This window comes from Heterocephalus glaber, unplaced genomic scaffold (assembly GCF_053883595.1).
Source record: "Heterocephalus glaber isolate CG9 unplaced genomic scaffold, H.glaber_assembly_v1.0 deba00001537, whole genome shotgun sequence".
NCBI classification, from domain to species: Eukaryota; Metazoa; Chordata; class Mammalia; order Rodentia; family Bathyergidae; genus Heterocephalus; species Heterocephalus glaber.
In genome coordinates this window covers 570,133-590,789 of record NW_028258332.1, presented here as the reverse complement: position 1 = coordinate 590,789, position 20,657 = coordinate 570,133, and the positions used below count along the sequence as shown (strand labels likewise).

Below are 20,657 nucleotides of genomic sequence, written 5' to 3'. Positions count from 1 at the left end.
GGCACACAGCTCAGCCCCTCATACCCACATTGGTCCCGGGGGTCAGCCTGAAAGGGTCCAGGGGCCTGCAGGACACAGCCCGCCCGGTGCCTGGCTCCCCTGATGTGGGCAGACAGCCTCTTGTCGGCCCCCTTGGGATCCTCAGCCAGCTCACTCTGTCCTGCTTCGAGTGGGCTCCCGGTCTGAAAGAAGGGGGCACACACTCACTTGTTCACTCTTCACTCATTCATTCCTTCAGCCCCTCACTTGCTTGTTGCCTTCAGAAACTTGGGCATCCTTACCCTCAGCCACGCATTTCCCATCCATGGTTACGCACTCGGTCAGCCAGGCTTCTCTCAGTCATTCACCATGTATTCCATTACCCATGCATCCAACATCCAACACCATCCATCCATCCACCCACCTATCCAAACATCCACCCATCCATCCATCCATCCATTCACACATACAGTCTTCACGCGCTCATTTATTATGCAATCCTTTACTTATCCACCCATCCGCTCACTAAGCAGATTGTGTTGAGCTCTGCCACGCCAGTCCTGCTTAATACGCTGTGTAACCAGAGAGAGGTTTTTACACAGGAAGGGCTGGACACTGTTAAGCATGACATGGCATGGCGAGACGCTGAGAGCTATAGGACTGTGTGGGAGAGGGTGGGCTGCACCAGGTGGCTTGGAAAGTGCTCACAAGGACAGAACCATCTGAGCAGGGGCAGCTCCTTGCCAAGAGCCCTCACCCAGGCTGGCAGGAGGACACTCCTTCCTTGTGCCAACAGGCTCAGGGCTGACGGTCAGCTTTACACAGAGGGTCTTGCTGCTGCCTGAAGAGTGGTTCATGGAGGCATCAACAACCTCATAGATGGTGTGTATCAGGCTGGACATGTCCTGGGGTGACACAGCAGACCTCAGAGGAGACACTGCCCACCCCTGGCCACCTGGCACCTCAGGCTCCATTCGCCCCACATCCCAGGCTGGCACACGCAGGCATGCCAGGAGGGCCTTGTGTTGGCCGAGCTCAGCCTGAGGCCTCCTGCCTTGCTGTCCTTGGGTCATGTCTCCCTGACCCTTTACATCCCTGCCCCAATGTCCAAACGGCTCGGCAGCTAGCCAACGACCGGACAGATTCCCTTTCAGCAGACGAGCTTGTTCAGCACGTTAGTGTCTGATGTCCTACTGCCTGCTTCCTTCAGGGGCCCTAGCTGTCCTGGACACAGGGCTGGCTGAGCAGGGGACCCTCGGGGCCCCAGCTTCCTGAAGGGGTGCTGCGTCATAGGCACGTGGATGCCAGCCGCCAAGGACACGCAGGCTGCCCCCTCTCCCGTGCCCGCCTGTGTCCATCGTGGGAATGGGGTGTCATCATTTGCCCACCTGCCCTCAAGGCCAGACTGGTTCTTCCGGGCCCGAGGCCACCCAGCCCACTCTCCACAGATGCTCTGTGCGTTACCTCCCTGGTGACCTTCCCGCTGGTGTCGAAGTCGTACAGTGTGAACGTCCGCTCCTGGTGGCTGTCCTCCACCGAGACGTTGCACTGGAGGGCCTGCAGGTACAGCAGGGGTGGGGCCCGGGAGTCTCCCTATGGCCTGGGCTCTGCACGCACCACGGCTCGAGGACCCCTCACCCAGGACACCTTCCTGGGGTGTCTCCTTCGGATGGGGCTGGGGTCTGCAGCTTCGTCTGCAGCCTGGAAGAGGCGCCCCAGGGTGGTGGCCTGGCCCCTCCAGACCCGCCCTCGCCCAACTCGTCCTCCCCAACACGCCGCCGCCTGTGGCCTGCCAGTGCTTGTGTCACCCAGAATGAGACGAGGCCACACGCCCGGCGGGCTCGCCAGTTCCAGTGACCTCAGCTGACACCCAGGGACAGACAGGCGGGCTGGGGGCCGAGACCTCCGTCAATGTTCAGGAGCCTCCTGCCCCTCCTCGGGGGCCCTCCCGGGCTGCTGCACACTCGCCATCGTCCACACCAAGGGGCCGCCCGCCCTGGGCTCAAATGGCCCTCGGCCTTCTCCCGGGGCAAGAGGGACTGAGGACCAGGCCGGCAGGGCAGTGAGCTGGGGAGGCGGGTGCAGGGCAGCGGTTGCTGCCTCCCATGCCACGCCGCCGAGCCTCCAGATGGCCTGAGCAGAGACCCCGTGCCGTGGGGCAGGCAGGAAGGCAGGGCATCTCTAGGTCAGCCACGGCCGGGGCAGCCCCAGCCCCCCCAGTTCCATGGCCCTGTGCAGCTCACAGTGGCTTCCAGGGAGCAAACCAGCCCCTCGGGGTGAGGGTGCTTGGCCATGTCCCGCAGGCTGGGGTCCCAGTGGCGTCAGCCCTCCCGCCCGCACTGTCCTGCTTCCCAGCAGGCCTCCACCCTGAACGCTCTCCACATTGCTGCGAGCCAAGCTGCTGGATGTGCAGCCTGCTGTTCCTGGGCTCCAGTGCGAGCCCTGTCCCCACCCGGCCTGCACCGAAGGCCACACGCACGGCAGCAACCAGGGGGCCTGACGGTCACCACACCCACCACACAACCTCAACCCAGTGCCAGTCTATTCAGCCAGCCTCCCCACCCAGACACGGGTCCCCGGGGCGGTAGCCTTGAAATAGGGCAGCACTGGGGACACGGGCCTGCCCTCCGCGTCTCTGACGGCGTCTGGTAGGGAGCCCGGCATGCGTGTGCTGCGGGAGGACATCCTCTCAGAGGACAGTGACATCTGAGAGGCTGGGGAGCAGTGGCCGTGCGGGCCAAACTTACCGTCAGGGGGACTCTGGTCCTCCTGGAAAGGACCCTCTTTGAGGTCCTCACTGGGCAGCTCCTGCAGGGGAACAGGGCAGCGAGTGACCACAGGTCAGCTGGGCAGACAGGGAGTCACGCGAGACTCTGCAGGCGCCAGCCCCACACAGCAGCAGCTTGCAGACACCTCACCGTGTCGGGCTCCTTCTAAGACCTGCTGTGGCAACCTGCACAGTGCCCTGCCTCCTTCTCCCCCCACCCCGCAGAGCCCCCCCCAACATGTCCCCGAGGTGCCCAGGACCCAGGGCAGTATCCCATGGAGCTGCTGAGGGGACAGCACCTCTTCTAAGGCTGGGCTGGGGTGCGGAGCTGCCAGCCACCAGGGGCAGATCTCAAGACCAGTTATGGAAAGATGGGAAAGACTTCAAACACACTCGCGATGCTCTAGCCAAGAAAATCTGCAGAACACAAGCTCACATGGTTCCCATCAAGATCGACAGAAGCACAGGACACGGAGGGAGGAACAGGAAGTGTTCAGGGAGCTTGGAGCAGGAGCCCAGACCCATGCTTAAGGTGACACTGGGCCACCGAGGTCTGGAGTAGACAAAGCCTGGGAGTCCTAGGAGATGCCTGCCACTTAAGAGACCCCATGAGCATGAGTCTGAGGGGCACGATGACCCTGATGGCTGTGCCATGGCACTGTCAGAAAGGGGGGCAGGAAACACCCGGCACTTCAGGGCCCTGGGGATCGCCCCTGCCTTCCTCTCTCCAGATCACCAGTCAGGCAGCCAGGAAGGCAGACGCAGTCTGTTGAGAATGGCACTCGGTACCGATCTGCAGGAGGCAGTTTCCTGGGTGAGGGAACACCCTGCTCTCGAGTGAGTGCTGGCACCTGTCCTGAAGGTCCACTCCAACCCCATGGGGCCCTTCTGCATCTACACCACACGGTGCACTGTTCTCCTCACGGGAGAGGATGGGCTGTAACCCAGGTGGACGTCAAGATGAAGTCCAGTAACTGCTAATATCCTGACTTTTAGTTAAAAGTTTTCTGCAAAAATCAAAACATTCTATGAAGTGCCTCCAGAGCTGTACACAGTGTCAGCGTTGCTGCTCTCAAGCTGACTGTCTTGAGATGGGAAGTTGACTCTGTCACCCAGGGCTGCAGCCCCGAGTTACCACCAACTGCTGGCCGGAAAGGCAAGGGACCCCTGCAGCAGCAGTCCCCTCCGCACCCACAGCCACCCTGGGGCTGTCTCCAGGACGGGCTGATGCCAGGTTCGTGTGGTTCCTTCCCTCACCGCACCTCGGGGCTCAGCCCAAGTCGGACCCTGCGTGACTCAAGACGACTCCCCCGCAGAGGTGGGCGTGGCGGTGACATCCCCTCAGTTGGAGCCAGATGGCCTCCAGCAGTACTCACGGAAAGCACTCTGGATCATCTCGAGATCCCCGCCACAGACAACGGCAGCTCCCAGGAGGGTGCGGGAAGTGGAGGTGCAGGAGCTCAGGGGTGCAGTGGGTGAGCCAGGCTGGCATTTCCTGTCCTGACCTCAGCTGCCGGGCCCTTCCCACCCTGAGACACCCAAAGCTACTTTTAAAAGTCACCTGAGCACTGTTTTTGGCATCTTGCATTGGTTGCAGAGCACAGGGCAGACGTGGGGCACAGACATGCAGGGCAGAAAGAGGTCGAGTGACTCTGAGCAGAGCACGGGTGAGGCCCTGGCCACAGCACCCGGCACCACGGAACAGAGGAACCTGCAGAGACCTGGGTTGCCTCCTGGACATGCTCCCAACACTAGATGACTGGCCCATGCTGCAGTAACAGACCAGGGCTACCCACCCAACCGCTGCTATTGCCCACTACATTAACCCCCCCGGGGCCACTATAACCAACCAGCGCTCCTATAACTGACCATAGCTACTATAACCAACCAGCGCTGCTATAACCAACCATGGCTACAATAACCAACCATGGCTACTGTAACCAACCAGGGCCACCATAACCAACCAGTGCTGCTATAACCAACCAGGGCCACTATAACCATGGCCACAATAACCAACCAATGCTGCTATAACCAACCAGGGCCACAATAACCAACCAGTGCTGCTATAACTAACAATGGCTACAATAACCAACCAGTGCTGCTATAACCAACCAGGGCCACAATAACCAACCAGTGCTGCTATAACCAACCAGTGCTGCTTGGCCAGGGCTAACCAACCACTACCATAATAACCAACTGTGACTACAGTAATCACTGAGTGCCACTATAACCACCAAGGTTTCTATAACAGACCAAGTTTTCTATATCTGGCCAAGGTTTCTATAACGGACCAGGGTTGCTATCACTGACCAGGGCTACATTAACCACACCGGGCCCTGCCACCTTCCCCCCGGGCTGGCAGTGGCTCCTTGTGCACGGCAAAGGCCACTAGAGGACCCCCAACACCCACGTGGAACCTGAGGGCTCCTAAGCATGAAGCTGACCCTCCAGCTCTGAGAGACAGGGGGTCAAAGAGGGGAAACGGGCACTTGGGGAATCCTGAGCTCTGTGGTGATTTAAGCCCAACCCATCTGGTGTACACACAAATGCCCTTTGATCTGTGTGGCTTCATTAACAGAGGAACAGGAGCTTTAGTTGTGAAAGACAAACCGGGCGCAGCCCCTGGCCAGATGTGCGGCCCCCTCCTGGCGACGTTCCAGGCAGCTGAGTCTTGGTAAAGTGGCTCCCAGGCACACACGAGGTCACCGGAGCAGGGCGCTCCGCAGCCACCTCTCCCGGGTGCCCAACCTCAAGACTCCCATGCGCTCCTTCCCTACTCAGCCCCAGCCAGGACAGACTCCACTCAGCCTAGCTGCCCTGGATGAGCTCACCATCAGCTGTGTCTGGCTGCCCGGGGAGGCTGGGCCTGGCTTTCTGCAGGCCTCTCGGCACCTGTGCCCTCCTCCTTTTCCCTACCTGTCCTCTTCATCTGCAAGGGAATCAGGGACCACCTCTGTTCACAGGCAGCTGCCCCTGGGGCCACTGTCCACAACTCTTCCCGACTCCAAGGACGGCTGCTCCTGTGACTGCAAGGGCAGCCCAGGCCACGGCCCGAGAGACACTTCCCACATCTGCCCCTGGGTGGCAGCGTCGGGGGTGGGGGTTTCCTGTGGCGTCTCGGCCCCTGCTTCCCGCACAGGACCTGCGGCCAGGGGCTACCCCCCCAGCCCCCCAGTCCCCGGCCTGCAGGGGCTCAAAGATGGCCCTGCTTTTGCTGTGCACTGCCCTCAGAGTGTCCTCAGGCTCAGTGAGGCGGGGGAGGCACCTCCAGCTGTGCCTCGGGGGGCCAGGCCAGGGGCATGCTCAGTTCCTGCCCCGGCGTGCACGAGAAGCGGCAGACATATAAATGGCATGCACGGGGAGAGGACCAGCTGGCCCTGAAAGTCAGGCTCCTCTAAGGCTGCTCAAGGGTACTACGCACCCAGATCCCCTCTTCTGGAAAGAAAGCAAGACGCAGAGACAGCCACTGTGCTCAGCACCCACCCTGGAGGACCGGGCTCCTGCGTGCCAAGTGGCATGTGATGTGGTCCCTCGGGGCCAGCGGCCATGGAGCCTAGCGCTGCAGGGGCCTCCTCCTCATCAGAGCACGGAGGGCACTTGGGCGCCTTTGCTAGAAGGGGACAGTGTTCGCCCCTAGCTGGAGAGCGCTTGGCGAACGCTGATTGTCCAGAGAATGTGTACCTCGTCCACGATGCCAGACCACCTGCGTCCCCATGAAAGGGCCCCAGGACATGTTCCTGTGATCAGGACCCAGGCTCAGCCAGGGCAAGTGGGCCAGGGCACAGAGGACCACTCGGGACACCCAATCCCTGCACCACCCGGCCAGGCCTGCTTCTCTAGGGAAAGGCCCAGCCCACGATCCAGAAGCAATGGCCTGCTGACCACAAGGTCAGGCCGCATGGCCCCAGAGGGTCTGGGCAAACTCCTGCATCTCCCCCAATGTCAGGAGGGGGGACAGGAAGAGGGGCTTCTGTGGACAAAGTCCCGAGGGCTGGACACAGAGAGACAGAGGCAGATGCAGAGACGGATGTCAGCGGCAGGGAGGAGAGACGAGGAGGCAAGGGCAGGGTCGCTGGGGGTGGGCGTGGGCGGGTCCAGGGCAGAGGCATGGGTGGCGATGTCCAGAGCTAAGTTTCTGCAGAGCAGTGGGTCTGGTGCCGGGCCCCCCATGGCCCCGAGCAGGCACAGCTGGCCAGGCAGGGCCCCCCTTGCTGTCCAGCTCAGGACAGGCACGAACATCACCTCCAGGCCTCAACACCCTGCCCCAGCTGCACTGCCCCAGCAGCTACAAACTCTCCAAAAGCAACAGGTAGCCGTGTCAGGGGTCAGCAGGATTCTCTGACCCTGGCAGACAGCTCAGCTGGGGTCAGTCCTGCCACCTCTGGGCCTGGGGGCTTAGAGCGACCCAGCTGGTGGGCCGGGCAATCCCGGGCCAGCGAGAGGACCACCCAGGCCTGAGGGGTCACAGAGGCCAGGGCAGGATGGGGTCTGGCGGGGCCTGAGGGTGGACAGGTTCTGGGTGGGGCTGAGGGGTGCAGCCCAGCACCCTTCACCACGTTCTGCCAGCAGAGTTCTGCCAGCACAGTCTAGGAGGAGCCAGAGCCCAGTGGGGTCCAGGATGAGGCCACACAGGCCAAAATGACCCTGCTCACCCAAGGGGCCCGGGGGGCCTGGCTCCTGCCTGGGGGCCACCAGGGTCCTGCACATGGATTTTGTGGGTGTCCCTCAGGCAGACTGGGGACATCTGATGTGGCTGAGCCCCTGGGAAAAGCAGAGGCCACTGCAGGGTTCTGAGGAGCCCAAAGGGCTGGGGTGCTGGGGTTGTCACTAGGGAGGGGTCCAGGGTGAGGCCAGTGAGGCTCGGGGTACAGAGGGGCTGCAGAGGGGACCAGAGGCCCCATCTGCTGCATTCGGACTCTGGCAGATCTGGGTGTTACAGGTTCAGGGAGGCGGCGAGGCCCTGGGGAAGGCGTTGGAGGGAGGACAGCAGGCAGTAAGCGGTCGGCGGGGCCTGGTGACCAGCACCATCCAAGTTAACCGAGGCAAGTGGGCGGACTGACCCGCAGGCATGGGGGGCTCTGCGTCCCTCGCAGGTGTCCGCCCTCAGCCAGGGGTAGCAGGTGGGCAGAGATGTCACTGGGGAGTTGTCGGCACACACACTGACTCCATGTGCACAGCCTCACACACGTGTGTCTGCACATGCTGGACACACACCACGGGTGGTTCACATGCACAAACACGCACAGCTCTGGCCAGAGGACTGAGTGACTGTGAGCCGTGTGGAACACGTCCCCAGTTCCAGTCCGAGTCCTGAAGCATAGTTTTACACTGCGTTCGGCAACCACCCTGCAACGGGTCTTCTCCCACCCCAGGATTTCTCAGGAACAGGAGACGGGGTGAGCGGCCTCCTACTCTGTGGTGCTCTCTGAGCCCCAGCCAAGAAGGCTGCAGAATGACAAGCAAAAACCAGAGGAGGCCCCCAGATTCTGGAACCTTTGCCCGCAGTGCCCCAAATCCCACGGGCCTCAAATGCAGACCAGGTTCAGGCCCTGGACTGCACTCTGCTCCAGGAGAGCTGCCCGGCATCTTTGTTTGCTTTTGTTCCTACGAATGCCTTACGTTTCCTATTTCAAAGCAAGATGACTTCCAAAGCTGGAAATGAGCTCAACTGAGCTCGCAGTACTTTTTCCCTTTAATTGAGCAGGCACCGTATGTTCGCGCACAATGCCAATGTACTTGGCAAAAAGGAGACTGGGAAAGCGAGGGGCTTGTGTTTGATTATAGCCAGGGGCCCTGGGGACCGAGCGACTCAGAAAAAGCAATAAATGTTTTTTCTCGTTTTGTAAACACCCTCTATGGTGCTGTGTGGAAATGTTCCCCGCACACTGCAATGATCACCACTCCGCTGGGCCGTGTTGTCGCTGGCCCAGGGCTGCAGAGGTCAAAGAGAGGCCACATGGGCTCCAGGTCTGGCAGAGGGGCCTTAAGGGAGCGGGGACCAGGCCAGGCCTCCTCCAGGTAGTCGCCAGGCCCCGTGGGAAGGGCAGAGTGTCCGGAGGAGACGCACATGCCCGCGGTCCCGTTAAGTAACAGAAGACGGCGCCAGCCCTCACAGCCCACCCAGGGAGCTGCAGGGTGGACCTGGAGCACGGGAGGCCGGGCTGCACCCCTAGGCTTGGCCCAACTGCAGCGGCAAAGACGGCAGTGTGCGGTTGCCAGGACGGGACCAGTGACAGACACGAGGCTGAGCACCTGCCGTGCCAGGAACCCGGGCTGGGGTAGTTGGAGGAGTGGGGTGCACCGGCCTGGTCTCGGCCCTCTGGCCCAGGGCTTGCCCGCCAGGGCCCTGAGCCCATGGGCAGCACGGTGACAGCACATGGGCAGCACAGTGCCCACTGTGCCCACCCACCCACAGCTCCCCCAGAGCAGGTGGGCGCAGCCTCTGGTGCTCCACCCCCAGGTGGCTTCTCATTCCCGAAGCCAGGAGGCCACCTGCTCTGGCGAGGCACAGCCCTGCGTGCAGGGCCAGTGCAGACTCCGACCACAGCAGTGGCAGAGGACCCTTCTGCCCATGCAGAAACATGGCCTCCTGCAAGCCCCACTCGGACCGGCCTGACACTGTCACCTGAAGACTCCTGCCAAGCACACCTGGGCACTGCCACATGATTGGTGTCACCAGTGGAGTGCAGCTCAGCCTTGGAGACGGCTCACAGTGCAGGCCCTGGGCCCAGCCCGTGGTCGGCACAGCCGCAGGGAGGACCATGGGGCATTCATGGTTCCCCCCCTCGCTCCTCATCTTGCCACAGTGCTCTGCCCACGCCGCCCACCCCAGCTTCCGCACTGCCTGCCCTGCGCTGTCACAGGGCCTCAGTACTGGCCGGCCCCGCGGGCCATCTGGACGGCAGCCCTCTGGCCACATCCCCGACTATGCAACACGCAGGTCAGGTGCAGCAGCCGCGCTGTCCTCTCCCGAGGACCCAGCACGGGGCTCCCCCTTTCCGAGACACCTTGACGGTGGCCTGCTGCTGGGGCCCTGTGAGGATCCATCGGGGCTCTCCTGCACGAGACCTGAGGACACAAGGCACCGCACAGCTGCGGGGCCTCCCTGCCACCCCAGGGCATGGCCAGCTGCGGGGATAAACAGAAGGCAGGGGCTGCTCGGCCCAGACCGATGTCGGGGTGAGGATCGGCCATGGGAGGAGCAGGTGGCACCACAGGGCAGGGGCAGAGCCCACCCAACTGCCCCTGGCCCCGAGGGAGGGAGGGGCGGAGGTGCCCACACCAGACAGGCTGCTTCCGCAGCTTCCTTCGGGCAGGCTCTCCCTCTAGTGAGGGTGAGGCAGACTTTCATTTCAAGATGAAAAGATCTAGGGTGGGTCTCATGTCCCCCGCTGCTGGGACCAGGGCTGGTCCTGGCTGGACGTAGGCCACGGCACAAGTTGCCCTCCCGGCCATGCTTTACAGCCAGATCTGCTGGGACACAGATGGTCACGTTCAAATAACCTCCACTGGAATTTCTGCATGACAAGATGGCAAGCCTTTCAGCTTCTCTGACTTCGAAGCTCAAAACTAGTTACCATTTCCTCAGAAGATTCTGCAGAACAAAAGCAAGATAAATCCTGCCCAGCCCTGCCCAGCAAAGGGGACGGAACAGACCCCTTCTGTGCAGGGTTAGCAGGAAACGTGTGGGAGCCTGCCATCGACCTGCAAGCAGACGCGGGGACCCCAGCTGGTCTGGTCTCCAGGGGGCGTGGGGTGTGGCCAGCAGTGCTGGCCATGTGGAGGGCCGCTCTGTGGACAGTGTCGCCTCAGCCTACCTCGCCCCTGGGCGCACCCATCAGGGACGCTCTGGAGCTGGCTTCCCAAGAGTGGCTCGGTCCCTGCGCCCCTCAGCAGACACCACCAGCTGTGCATAAACTGCGTGGCTGCTCTGCCAGCCGGGCAGGAGCCTCCCTCCAGGCCTCCCCGGGACTTCCCGGGTGACACAGGCCTGTCCTTGCCAACCCGGGGCTTCTGACACTGGCATCCATCTGGAAGCAGGAAGGACAGGGAAGGGCCTGCCAGGCTCGCTCCAGGCTGTTGGAGGGCTGCAGGTTCTGGGGGCAAATCACGCCTGCCAACTGGACCTGCTGCCTCTGCCCGCGGTGACAGCAGCCAGCTGGGCTCCTTCTGCAGGGAGGGGCAGGGAGGAGCTGTGGCTGGGCTGTGACCCTGGCTTCTGGTGGGTCTGGCCTCCCAGCGCAGCGATGCAGGGTCACAGGCTGACGGCACCCAGCTCAGCCTTTCATGGGGCTCAACCCCACGGGGCCTCAGAGAGGCCCTCCAAGTGCACACGGCCACCTGGGGTGCCCTCCCTGCCTGCTGCTGGCCTTGGACCTGACTCTCCTTCCGAGGCCCAGGCCACTCGGGACTGTTGGGCAGTGGGGATGACCAGGCTGGCTTCCGCCTGCCCGAGGGCTCTGCCACCATCAAAGTTGGGTCCACACCTGGCCAGACAGCTACCAGGCCATCAACTGAAGGTGACCAAGGAGCAAGGCTTTCCAAGGAAAGGAAAGCATGAGCTCTGCAACCAGCAAAGCGAGAACTAAACCCTCAGCATCACCCAGTAAGCCAGCCACAGGAAGTGAAGGAAAGGTGTGTGCTTCAGGGGGAGGCACCTGGCTTCCTTGGTGGCCCAGGACAGGCAGAGCCACCTCTCTTCTTTCACTGCCAGGAGCTGAAATACCAGCTCAAGCCAGAGCAAAGCAGGCGGCGGGGGCTGGAGGGAGCTGGCGTAGGCACCCAGTGGCCCTGCTCTGTCCTAGGCAGCCCAGCTCCAGAGTGGTGTGGTCTCTGTGTTTCCAGTCTCCGTGTTGGCGAGGCCAGACCCTCAATGCATGCTCTACAGATGAGGGTGGACGTCACGTGCGCTCTGCAAGCCCTGTCCCAGGCCCCAGCAGCTGCGGGGCCTCCCCGGGGACTGGCACCCTGGCCCCAGAGCGGCCTCCTCTGCTCATTAGAGCGGGCCCACTCTGGACATCACCATCTGCTCTCTCCCATGGCCAGGTCCATAGCCCAGAGCCCCGACGTGGTGGCCCCAGGGTCCGAAGGCACCCGGCAGGGCAGGTGCTCCATGCTCAACCCTAGGCATCACAGATGCCATTGGCCTCGACTTGGGGGCCAGGCCTTGGGGACCACTCCACCCACCACAGGCCAAGCAGGTCCCCCAGGGGATCTGTGGGCGAGTGAGGATGACGACACCCGACCTTGGGGACCCCAGGACCTAGCCTGGTGTTTGTGTGCTGGGTCCCAGGCACCTTCATGACGGCCCTGAAAGGCCAGCACACGTCCCCAAGGCCAGGCCCAGAGGGCACGGAGAGGAAGGGGGAGCGGGACTGTGCCTCCTGAGGCCACTGTCCACCTGGATGCTGGGTGGAGGGTCCCCAGGCAGTGCAGCCCCCTCTGGGCCCTGAGGCCTGGCAGCCCAGGAGCAGCTGCGGTGTCCCCACCTCCTGCCCGCACACACAGCCCACGAGGCCGTCCACCCACACCTCTGTGCTGGCTGTGATGGGCAGAAGCCACGGGGTCCCCAGCCCTCCACGAGGCCAGGCAGCTGCAGGGGAGGGCCTGCCACACAGGGCCAGGCCACATGCTGCAGGGACGGAGCCCCAGGCCCCAGAAGCCAGGCAGAGGGGACAGTGAGTCCCCACCTGGCCCACAGCCCAGCCTTGAAGGCTCCCGCAGGTCACCTGCCTCCTGCTCCACGGCACCGCATGTGGACACGGTGGACAGGGCCAGCTCTGCACTGTGGCTGGCCCAGGACAGGCCAACCAGAGGACCCTAGGGGCCGTGTCACCACGTCCTCCCCTCCCACAGATGTGGCAGCCCCACGACCTATCACGGCCAGTCCTCAGAGCCCTGGCTGCGATGCCACCTCTGGAGTAGGCGGGACGCTGCCCTCCCAGGCTCACATCAAATCCTGCTGGTGACCTTGACGGTGCTCTGAACTGTCTCCTGCCAGCCTCGGGGGCACTGAGGAGACCACAGACGGCCCAGGGACGTGAGCTGCACTTCGAGGACCATCGTGCACGGAGCCTGTTGGGGCCACTGCTTCCCTCCACGGCCTGCCCGTACTTAGAAAGGCCATCTCCCAGCACCCCTGGAGCCGCTGCTGGTGACCTCAGCTGCCTCTGATGCCACCGGTCCCTCTTGTTCCCCTTGCAGCCATCACTGATGAATCCACAGCCTGGGCCTCGAGGCCCTGAGGGAGGCCACCACATGGCTACCCCAGGAGCATCGGCGGGCGAGGAGGAGGACCCGCCCAGGAGGCTGCCGCTCAAGGGACTCAGACCCCCACGGACACATGCAGTCAGTTCTAGGGTGCAGGATGGGCAGGTGAGTCAGGCGTGGACGTGCCCTGGCCATGCACGAAGTTACTGCCACCCACGGTCACTCTCCATGGGTGACTTCAGAGGACAGCATCCCCACCCTGGCCCCTGGGTGCACTGTGAGGCATGGGACCTTCCCAGGGACCCCACCAGGAGGTCACAGATAACAGCACCCTGGATGCTGTGAGGAGCCAGTGAAGGCAGGAGAAGGAAGGGAAGGCCCAACACCTGCTGTCCCCCGCTGGGCATCCACTGGACCTGAGGCAAGAGCTGCCAGCGAGTGGGCAGTGAGGACACAGCCAGGAGACGATTGTACTCACTAGGGTCTCAGGGTGGGGGGGGCCTGGCTGGGCCTCCCAGACTGTGGCCGAGGGAGCCGGCTTGGGCCAGCAGTGCAATCACCTGGCAGCTGAGCTGATTCACGGATGCCTCATGTTTACTTCTGAGCATGGTTCTTCCCACCTGGGACAGGACCTTAGCTTCCTGGGACTGAAGGTGGGAATGCAAGCCGGACCCTAGCACTCTTTCAGAAACGTCCCCAGCCAGGGAGCCTGCGGTCCTAAAGGCTATCCCGGCCCTCACTGCAGATTCCACACCCCCAGGAAGCTCGCCATTCTCCAGACGGGGCGCTCTGTGACCCCATGTCCCACGCCCGAGACGCACTTGGAGTCGCATGGGCTCTGTCACCTGCTCTCGCTCAGGCATACCTGGGGCAGGGTCCCCAAGCCGGACAGTCAGGGGCCAAGGAGGCCCAAGCCCAGTGTCACATCCAAGCAACGGGAGCTGAGAGGCCAGCCTTAAGACAGCGCGCTGGCCACCAATGTTCCCTCGAGCAGGCGTGATGCAGCTAAGACAGCGTCACAGGGCCAGGGCTCCCCTGGACCCCAGCCCACGTCCTTGCTGTGCCCAGCAGAGGCCCACATGCATCTCCCACCTTCACAGATGTGGCATCAGACCCCCGGAGGCACAAAGCTGACGAGACTGCGTTCACTCTGAGTGCCTGGAGCCCTGGCTCCGGGTGGAGCTGCAGTGTCGGCTTTACACCCATGATGGGCAGAAAGCCTCTCCAAAGCATGCAGACGCCACAGGGCCTGGCATGGTAGTCACACAGGATGCGGAGTGGCGGGCTCAGAGGGGTGAGGGCATCTCAGGCCCCTGACGAGCCCGCTGCCCCTTAACCCAGTGAAGCCCTAACTTCCAGGCCTGCACTGGCAGATAAGCACGATCCTGCTTTGCCAAGGCAGCTCTGGAGCCTCCAGGCCTGGACAGCTCTGATCCTGGACACAGGCTTCCCAAGCCGCCCTTGGGGACACCTGGGCTGGAAAGAGCCCATGGCCCTAGGCAGCATCCGTGGACTGGGCAGCCTCACTTTTCCAGTGTAGACTCCCGCTGCCAGCCTGTGGTCACCCTGGAAGACAGGGCCAGCCCTGCTGAACAAGGGTCCTCCAAGTCCTCAGCCCGGGGACTGAGGCACAGGCGCTGGGACTCCAGTCCGGGACACCTTGGCCTTTCCCATAACCCCTTCCCCAGCTTCGCCGCCCCACCCCAGCTGGGCCCCTGGACCCTCTCACGCCCACCCAGCAGCCCCTGGCTGGGCCTTCGCCTGCGGTGGCGCGTCCGGGCCGGGGTGCGCCGTCACGCCAAACCCCCTGCCTACCTGCCGGCCCCGCGCGCGGTGCTCCGCGCCCCTCCGCTCCGCCTCCTCCGCGCCCCTGCGACGCCGTCGCCAGGCGGAAAACGCGGGCCGGGTGTGCGGGACGCCGCGAGCTCGAGCCGCCCCCCGGCCTCACCTTCTGGGCTCTCTCTCCGCAGGCTCGCGGCGCGCTTGGACTGCGGGGTCCCCATGCGCGGCCTGCGCCGGGTCGGGGTCAAGGGCGGACGCGGCTTGGAGCGGCGGCGGCAGCAGCCCAGCTCCCTGCGAGAGCGCGCCCGCCCGGGGCTCTAACCACGGCCTCCGCAGCGCCCCCCGCGGCCGCCGCCCCCAGCGCAGGCTCCGCCCGGGACGCTTGCGCAGGTGGCTCGCTGGGGCTCGGAGCCCGGGCACCAGGGTGGGTAGGAGCCCTGCGCCTCGGCCCAGGCTCTTGGGGCGTCCGTACCCACCCTCCCAGGGCGTCGGGGAGTCCCCATACTAGAAGGGGCCCTCAGAGCCCAACCTTCCTCGCCTGGACGTCCAGAGGCAAGGGACTGAGGACAGGACGCTCCCTGGGCCTGGGACGTGGAGATGAGGGGCAAAGAGGGGTCCGCGCGCGGAGCGAGAATCCACCCTGGCTGCCTGGCCCAGATCCCTCACCCCTCCAGCAGGCCTCCAGCCCTTCTGCCCCACTTGGGTGAGGCTCACAGCTGGCCACCGCGCCCAGCCTGGGCTGGGGACTGGGGCTGTGGGCCTCACCTCTCCTCACCCTCCTGGCTGGGCCTTGTGGCTCTGCCCCCGCCCCTGCTTGAGGGTGTCACCTGCCCTTGCTCGCTTCCCTCCTTCCTTCCGGAGACCCCTCTCCCTCCTGGAGCCAGCAGGTTCCTCTAAGACACTTTAATTAGCATGAGTCCTGCCAACAGTCTGCTGTTGGGGTTTTCCCGGCCAACAGCATTTTCCTCCAGATCCTGTTGTCCCTCCAGGTGTCCAGAGTGAGTAGGGATCCCCTCCATTGGACACTGCTGGCCCTCAGCCCTGGTGCAGCTGCCCTAGCTGATGGTTGAGGTCCTTCACCGCTCACCCTGCCCGGCCAGCCCTCCTCTGGATCAGCCAAATCCCCATGCACCTCTCTGTTCCCACATCCCTTGGGTGCTGCCACCCACCCTCCAAGCTCACGCCCGAGGTCCTCTGCCCCCTGAACCCTCTCCTCCCTCCTACCCCATCACCCACAGCGGTGCAGCTCCAGTCCAGCTGAGCTCCGTGGGATGTCTCACCTGAAGCGCCCCTCTAACTGGGGTGTCTCCAGCAGTCCCTGCTGTCACCCCATGTAGAGGCCCAGACCCCTCATCATTGGCCCAGGGTCAATGACACGAGCTGGTCAGAGGCGCACAGAGGGTCATCTACAGGTGTCCAGAAGGTCACACAGACCACACACACCCCACAATGGCTGTAACTTCCACAGTCACTTTCTGGACCCCTGTGTACTGAGTTCCGAAATGAACCCAGATTGGTGAGTGGTGTGGGAAATCTGCCCTGGCTCTGCCCCAGGGAGGCTGGCGCCCCTGCCCTCTGACGCCCGGCTGGCGCTCAGGCGGTGGGGAGCCTCCTTCCTGAAGGGGACAGGTGCTGCCGGGAGTCGTTGCTCTTGCTTCTGGACATGGCGTGGGCTCCCTGTGTCCTTTCCCCGGGTGCCGGGCCAAGGCTCTCCACATGATGGAGAAGACGCAGGTGGCCTCCAAGTCCACTGGCGGTCACCATGACAACCACACAGGAAGTCGGGTGATGAGGTCTCACTAGGAAATCAGAAGTGCCAGGAGGCTGCGCCCCGGCCAGAGGCTGCCCAGACCCCGGCCCTGCTGCAGGCCTCACCTGAGGACCAGGCACTCAGCAGTGTCCTGTGGTGTGGTGACCCCACAGCTGCATCCCAGGTCCCCGCCCTGCCTGCATCCTCTACAGAGGAGGCCCAGGGTAGCCAGCACTGTGTCCACGGCCTCCCACCTCCCACAGGAAGCTGCTGGCTGTTGCAGAGGCAGGGAGAGCAGGCCAGAAGCATCCTCAGCAGAGCCAGCGGACCCCAGTGGCAGGGCTGCGCCCTCTGCCCCCACCCTTGCCGACCCTGCTGCTGCTTGGATGCAGGTCTGTCTCCCAGGTCAGCTGCCCTCGCCCCCTGGCTCTGACCTGTCCTCACCTGCTGACCCTCAGGTCCCGGGGGCCTGGCGTGCACTGCACGTTTTGAGGCCAACAGAGAAGAAGGAAGGAAAGGACCTCTGGGCTCCCCCGTGAGGGCCACCAGCTTCCAGGGTGACAGTGCAACCAGTTTTCACCCCAGGACCCCAGGCTGTGCAGAAGAGCTGGCCTGGAGGGGCAGCCTCCCCTCACTCTGCACCCTCTTCCCCCAGAGCGGTCGGTCACAGTCTCCCTGCAGGGTGCGGCCTCCAGCGCAGAGCCGGGCCGCGTCGGGGGAGGAGGTCACCTGGGGGCCGACGGCGACTGCACAAGGGGTCCGTGCTGCGACCTGCAGTCTCTGGCCAAGCACAGCAGGACGTGCGTGACAGGCACGTGGCGGGCGTGCAGCAGAGTTGGGGCCGCAGTGCTGGCAGAGAGCCCACGGGCACAGCAGCGAGCGGGGCGCTTTCTTCCGCTGGCCCCTTGGGCCCCTGGACCTGCCTGCACCCCCTCAACCCTGTGGGGCACTGTGAGTTTATTTAGGGCTTCGTCTCCGAAGCCTCGCAGTGCTCCCAACACAGTGCCGGGAAGCACCCTCCTACCTGCTCCCTCTTGGCACTTCTCCTGCACTGCGAGCCCAGGTGGGGCACCCCTGCTCCACCGGGGTCCAGGGGCCAGGGGGTCTCTCAGCTGTCCAGAGTGCACACAGCCCACAGCCCCAGGCTTCGCGGTAACTGTCCCGTAAGTCTGACCTCAGGCGAGGAGATTCCAGCTAGCACCGGGATGGCGCCAGGCCTGGGCGGATTTGGGGCCCCTCCTTGGGCCGCCCATGCACCTGTTCTGCCCTCAGTGAGGCTGTGCAGGCTCGGGTGGGCAGGGCCTGGCTCTCCTCCCGCAGGACTTCAGGTGGGGGTGGGACCCCAGGGCTGCACAGCCCAGCATGTTTCTCTAAACGCTGTGGTGCCCTGTGGGCACCCGAGCAGTTCCCTGCCCCGCAGGCTTAATTACGAGACCATGGGTGGGGTCCCCACCTTTTCATTCTGGTAATGGATGTCACTATGGCTTTGCCAGCCCAAAGCTGGGTTGTAAGGATAGAACCAGGCTGCGACTAGCAGGAGGCTCAGGAAGCCCACGGCCTGTGGCTGTCAAAGGCACAGGACAGGGTCCTGCCCCAAGCCAGCCTGGCCTCTCCACACCAAGCAGAGGGGCAGCTCTGCTCAGAGGAGGCTGAGGGAAGAGCCGAGTGGAGAGACTTGTGTGTCTACCCCATCCCTGCCCAAGCCCTCCTGCCTCGCTGGGCGACACACTGGTCCTCAGGTACTCGGTGACCCTTCTGCCGCAGCCCGGCCCCCGGGGTAGTTCCCCAGCTCTGGGAGGGGACCTGCATCCTCAGGCAGCACCAAGGGTCCTTCCCATGTGTGAACATGAGCTCACCTTCAGGGCTTGTGGGCTCTTGGCCCTAGGCAGGGTCACAGCAACCTCGGCCCCTGCTGCAGGATGCGATCGGTTCCAGATGTGCAGGTGAGGGCCAGCACGGGGCAGAGGGGACCCCGCACTGGATTAGCGCTTGTAGGGCTGAGGCTCTGCCTGGGATCCCTCCTTTCCTGCATGGGCAGAGGGCACACCAGGCTCCGAGGCAGCTGGCAGCCTCTCCAAGGGTTTGCTCTTTGTGGAGGGACACTGGGCCTTCTGCCCAGGGGAGCCTGAGGGGCCACCCCTACTCCACCACCCAGAACCTCCATTTCTTATAGCCTTGGAGACCTTGGCTGAGGAGAGGACACACATAGCTGAGGGCTCAAGGGCAGATCCCATGGGCAGGCATAGGGCAGGGAGGAGACCCTGTCCTGACCCCCACCAGGGGCATCTGAGACCTGGTGAGGGCAACTCCCTACCCCAATACCCATGGCAACGCTTTCCTGGCCCCTAGTCTTCAGGCCGGAGGGCTCGCTGCAAGGTCTGCTGTCCTGGATTTGGGGAGAAGCCCAACTCCGCACACCAGCTTCGGGGGTGCAGTCTTGCTCACAGCCGACCCCCATGCTCACTCTGGGCTTCACCCCCTGTACCTGTGGACCCAGCCACTTCTCCCTACCCACAGCTCATGTGGCTCGGCCAGTGCCACTGCTACCCTGCACCCAGTGACTGGTCAGCAAGTGGGGACGGGGTTACTCCTTTGCTCGAAGCCCGGAGAGACCCCATCTCCATGGGGCCAGGGTCATGTGGTCTGGCACAACCCATCCACCACCCCTGCAGCAGCCAGCCTGTGCTGCGCCCCAGCACCCACGCCAGGTCCTGCCCTCTGCACTGACCCTGCATCTTCCACACCTGCTCAGCGCCTCACCAATCACAGAACCCCTGTCCTCTGTGTCACCGGAAGCCCATGCAGCTGGAGCACAGGGTGTGGGCGGGTGCTCCTTACTTGTCGAGGGAGGGAAGGAAGGGTGGCAGCACCCCTCTCGGGACAAAATCGGGCAGAATCTGGAGGATCGTCTGTCTCCTCCTGCAGAGTCCACCTGGCAGTGTGGACAGGCTGTGGCGTGGAGCACTTTGAGTTGTGAGTCCTTTGGTCTGAGGATGCTGTGGTCTAAGGGATTCTGTGAAGAACCTCTGAATCCATGGTAGAAGCTCAGTCCCACAGCCCCAGGAGCCAGCTGCCCACGGAATGCCATGGTGAGAGCCAGTTGTGAGGTCCACCTGTATGGGTGGCCGTGGTTCTCGCTGAGTGGCAGGTTGAAGTGACTCAGGGTGGAGGGAGGCATGGGGGCTTTTCTGACCAGTCCTCCCACCCAGAATGCCCCAGGAGGCAGGCCTGGGCCAGAGGACAAGCTGCTCCCACAAACTTGCAAAGGGCTGCTCCCTGCCCCGATGTTTGATTCTCCCATCTGGGGAGCTAGAGCAGGGTCCCTGCACCTCACAGGGAACGAGGGGGCCCCAGACTTAGCAGCCTCAGTGCCGCATCCCCACCCCGGACACAGGGTGTCCTAACGGGGCCACAGCTTGAGCCAGCTCTCTAGGGAAACTGGGGTGAGTGCAGTGTGGGCTGTGACCTGGGACTTCCGGGCCTGTGTCCTGCAGGGTGGCTCTACCTGGGGAGGAGCAGGAGCCCCACTGTGGCCAGGAATGGTCCTCAGTGTCACTTGGCTGTGCTGGCCCCTACCGCTCAGTCCTGCTCTGTCTGTGCTGGTTCTACCCTGCTTTTACCTCTGGAGAGTAGAGCTGTCACACCATCAAGCCTTTCCATCAGCTCTGCCTCGAGGGTCATGGAGCCCTGCTTTTGGCTGTATGGATGTCTGAGACTGGCGTGCCCTCTAAGCATACCAGCCCTTCGTAGTTATGAAGTGTCAGTTTTCCTTTGGCCATACTCCTTGCTTTGAAAACGCCTTCAACTGAGATTAATGTCCCCACCCCAGCTTGCCTTAGAGGGTGCTGGAAGGACCTCTCTTCAATTTTTCACTCTAGGCCGCCTTTCCCCTGAGAGCTAAGTTTCTTGTAGGCAGTGTGCATTTGGGCCTTCATTTTTATCCACCCTGTCTTAGTCGCTTTCTGTCTCTGAGACACAGTTCCCAACACCCAGAACTGAAAGGAGGAGCAGTTGATTTTGGTTCATGTTTTTTAGAGCCACAGTTGGCAGGCTTCAGGGCAGGAAGGGCACAGTGGAAGGACCCTCCCATGGCGGAGAGCCGCTGTCATGCTGGCCAGGAAGCAGAGAGTGAAGGCAGGATCCAGGGAGGGAGATGAACCCTTCCAAGTC

At 63.2% G+C, this 20,657-nt stretch overlaps 1 protein-coding gene across 1 annotated transcript; it reads right to left on the bottom strand.

The window, feature by feature from the left end:
- Positions 1–8: 8 nt before the first annotated feature.
- Positions 9–15,266, bottom strand: Nkd2 (NKD inhibitor of Wnt signaling pathway 2). Its single transcript, XM_087189171.1, has 4 exons — positions 14,771–15,266; positions 2,727–2,787; positions 1,444–1,536; positions 9–884 (listed from the first exon to the last, which is right to left on the bottom strand). The coding sequence occupies exons 1-4, from the start codon at positions 14,956–14,958 to the stop codon at positions 684–686; spliced, it is 543 nt and encodes a 180-aa protein (XP_087045297.1). The 5' UTR covers positions 14,959–15,266; the 3' UTR covers positions 9–683.
- Positions 15,267–20,657: the final 5,391 nt, after the last annotated feature.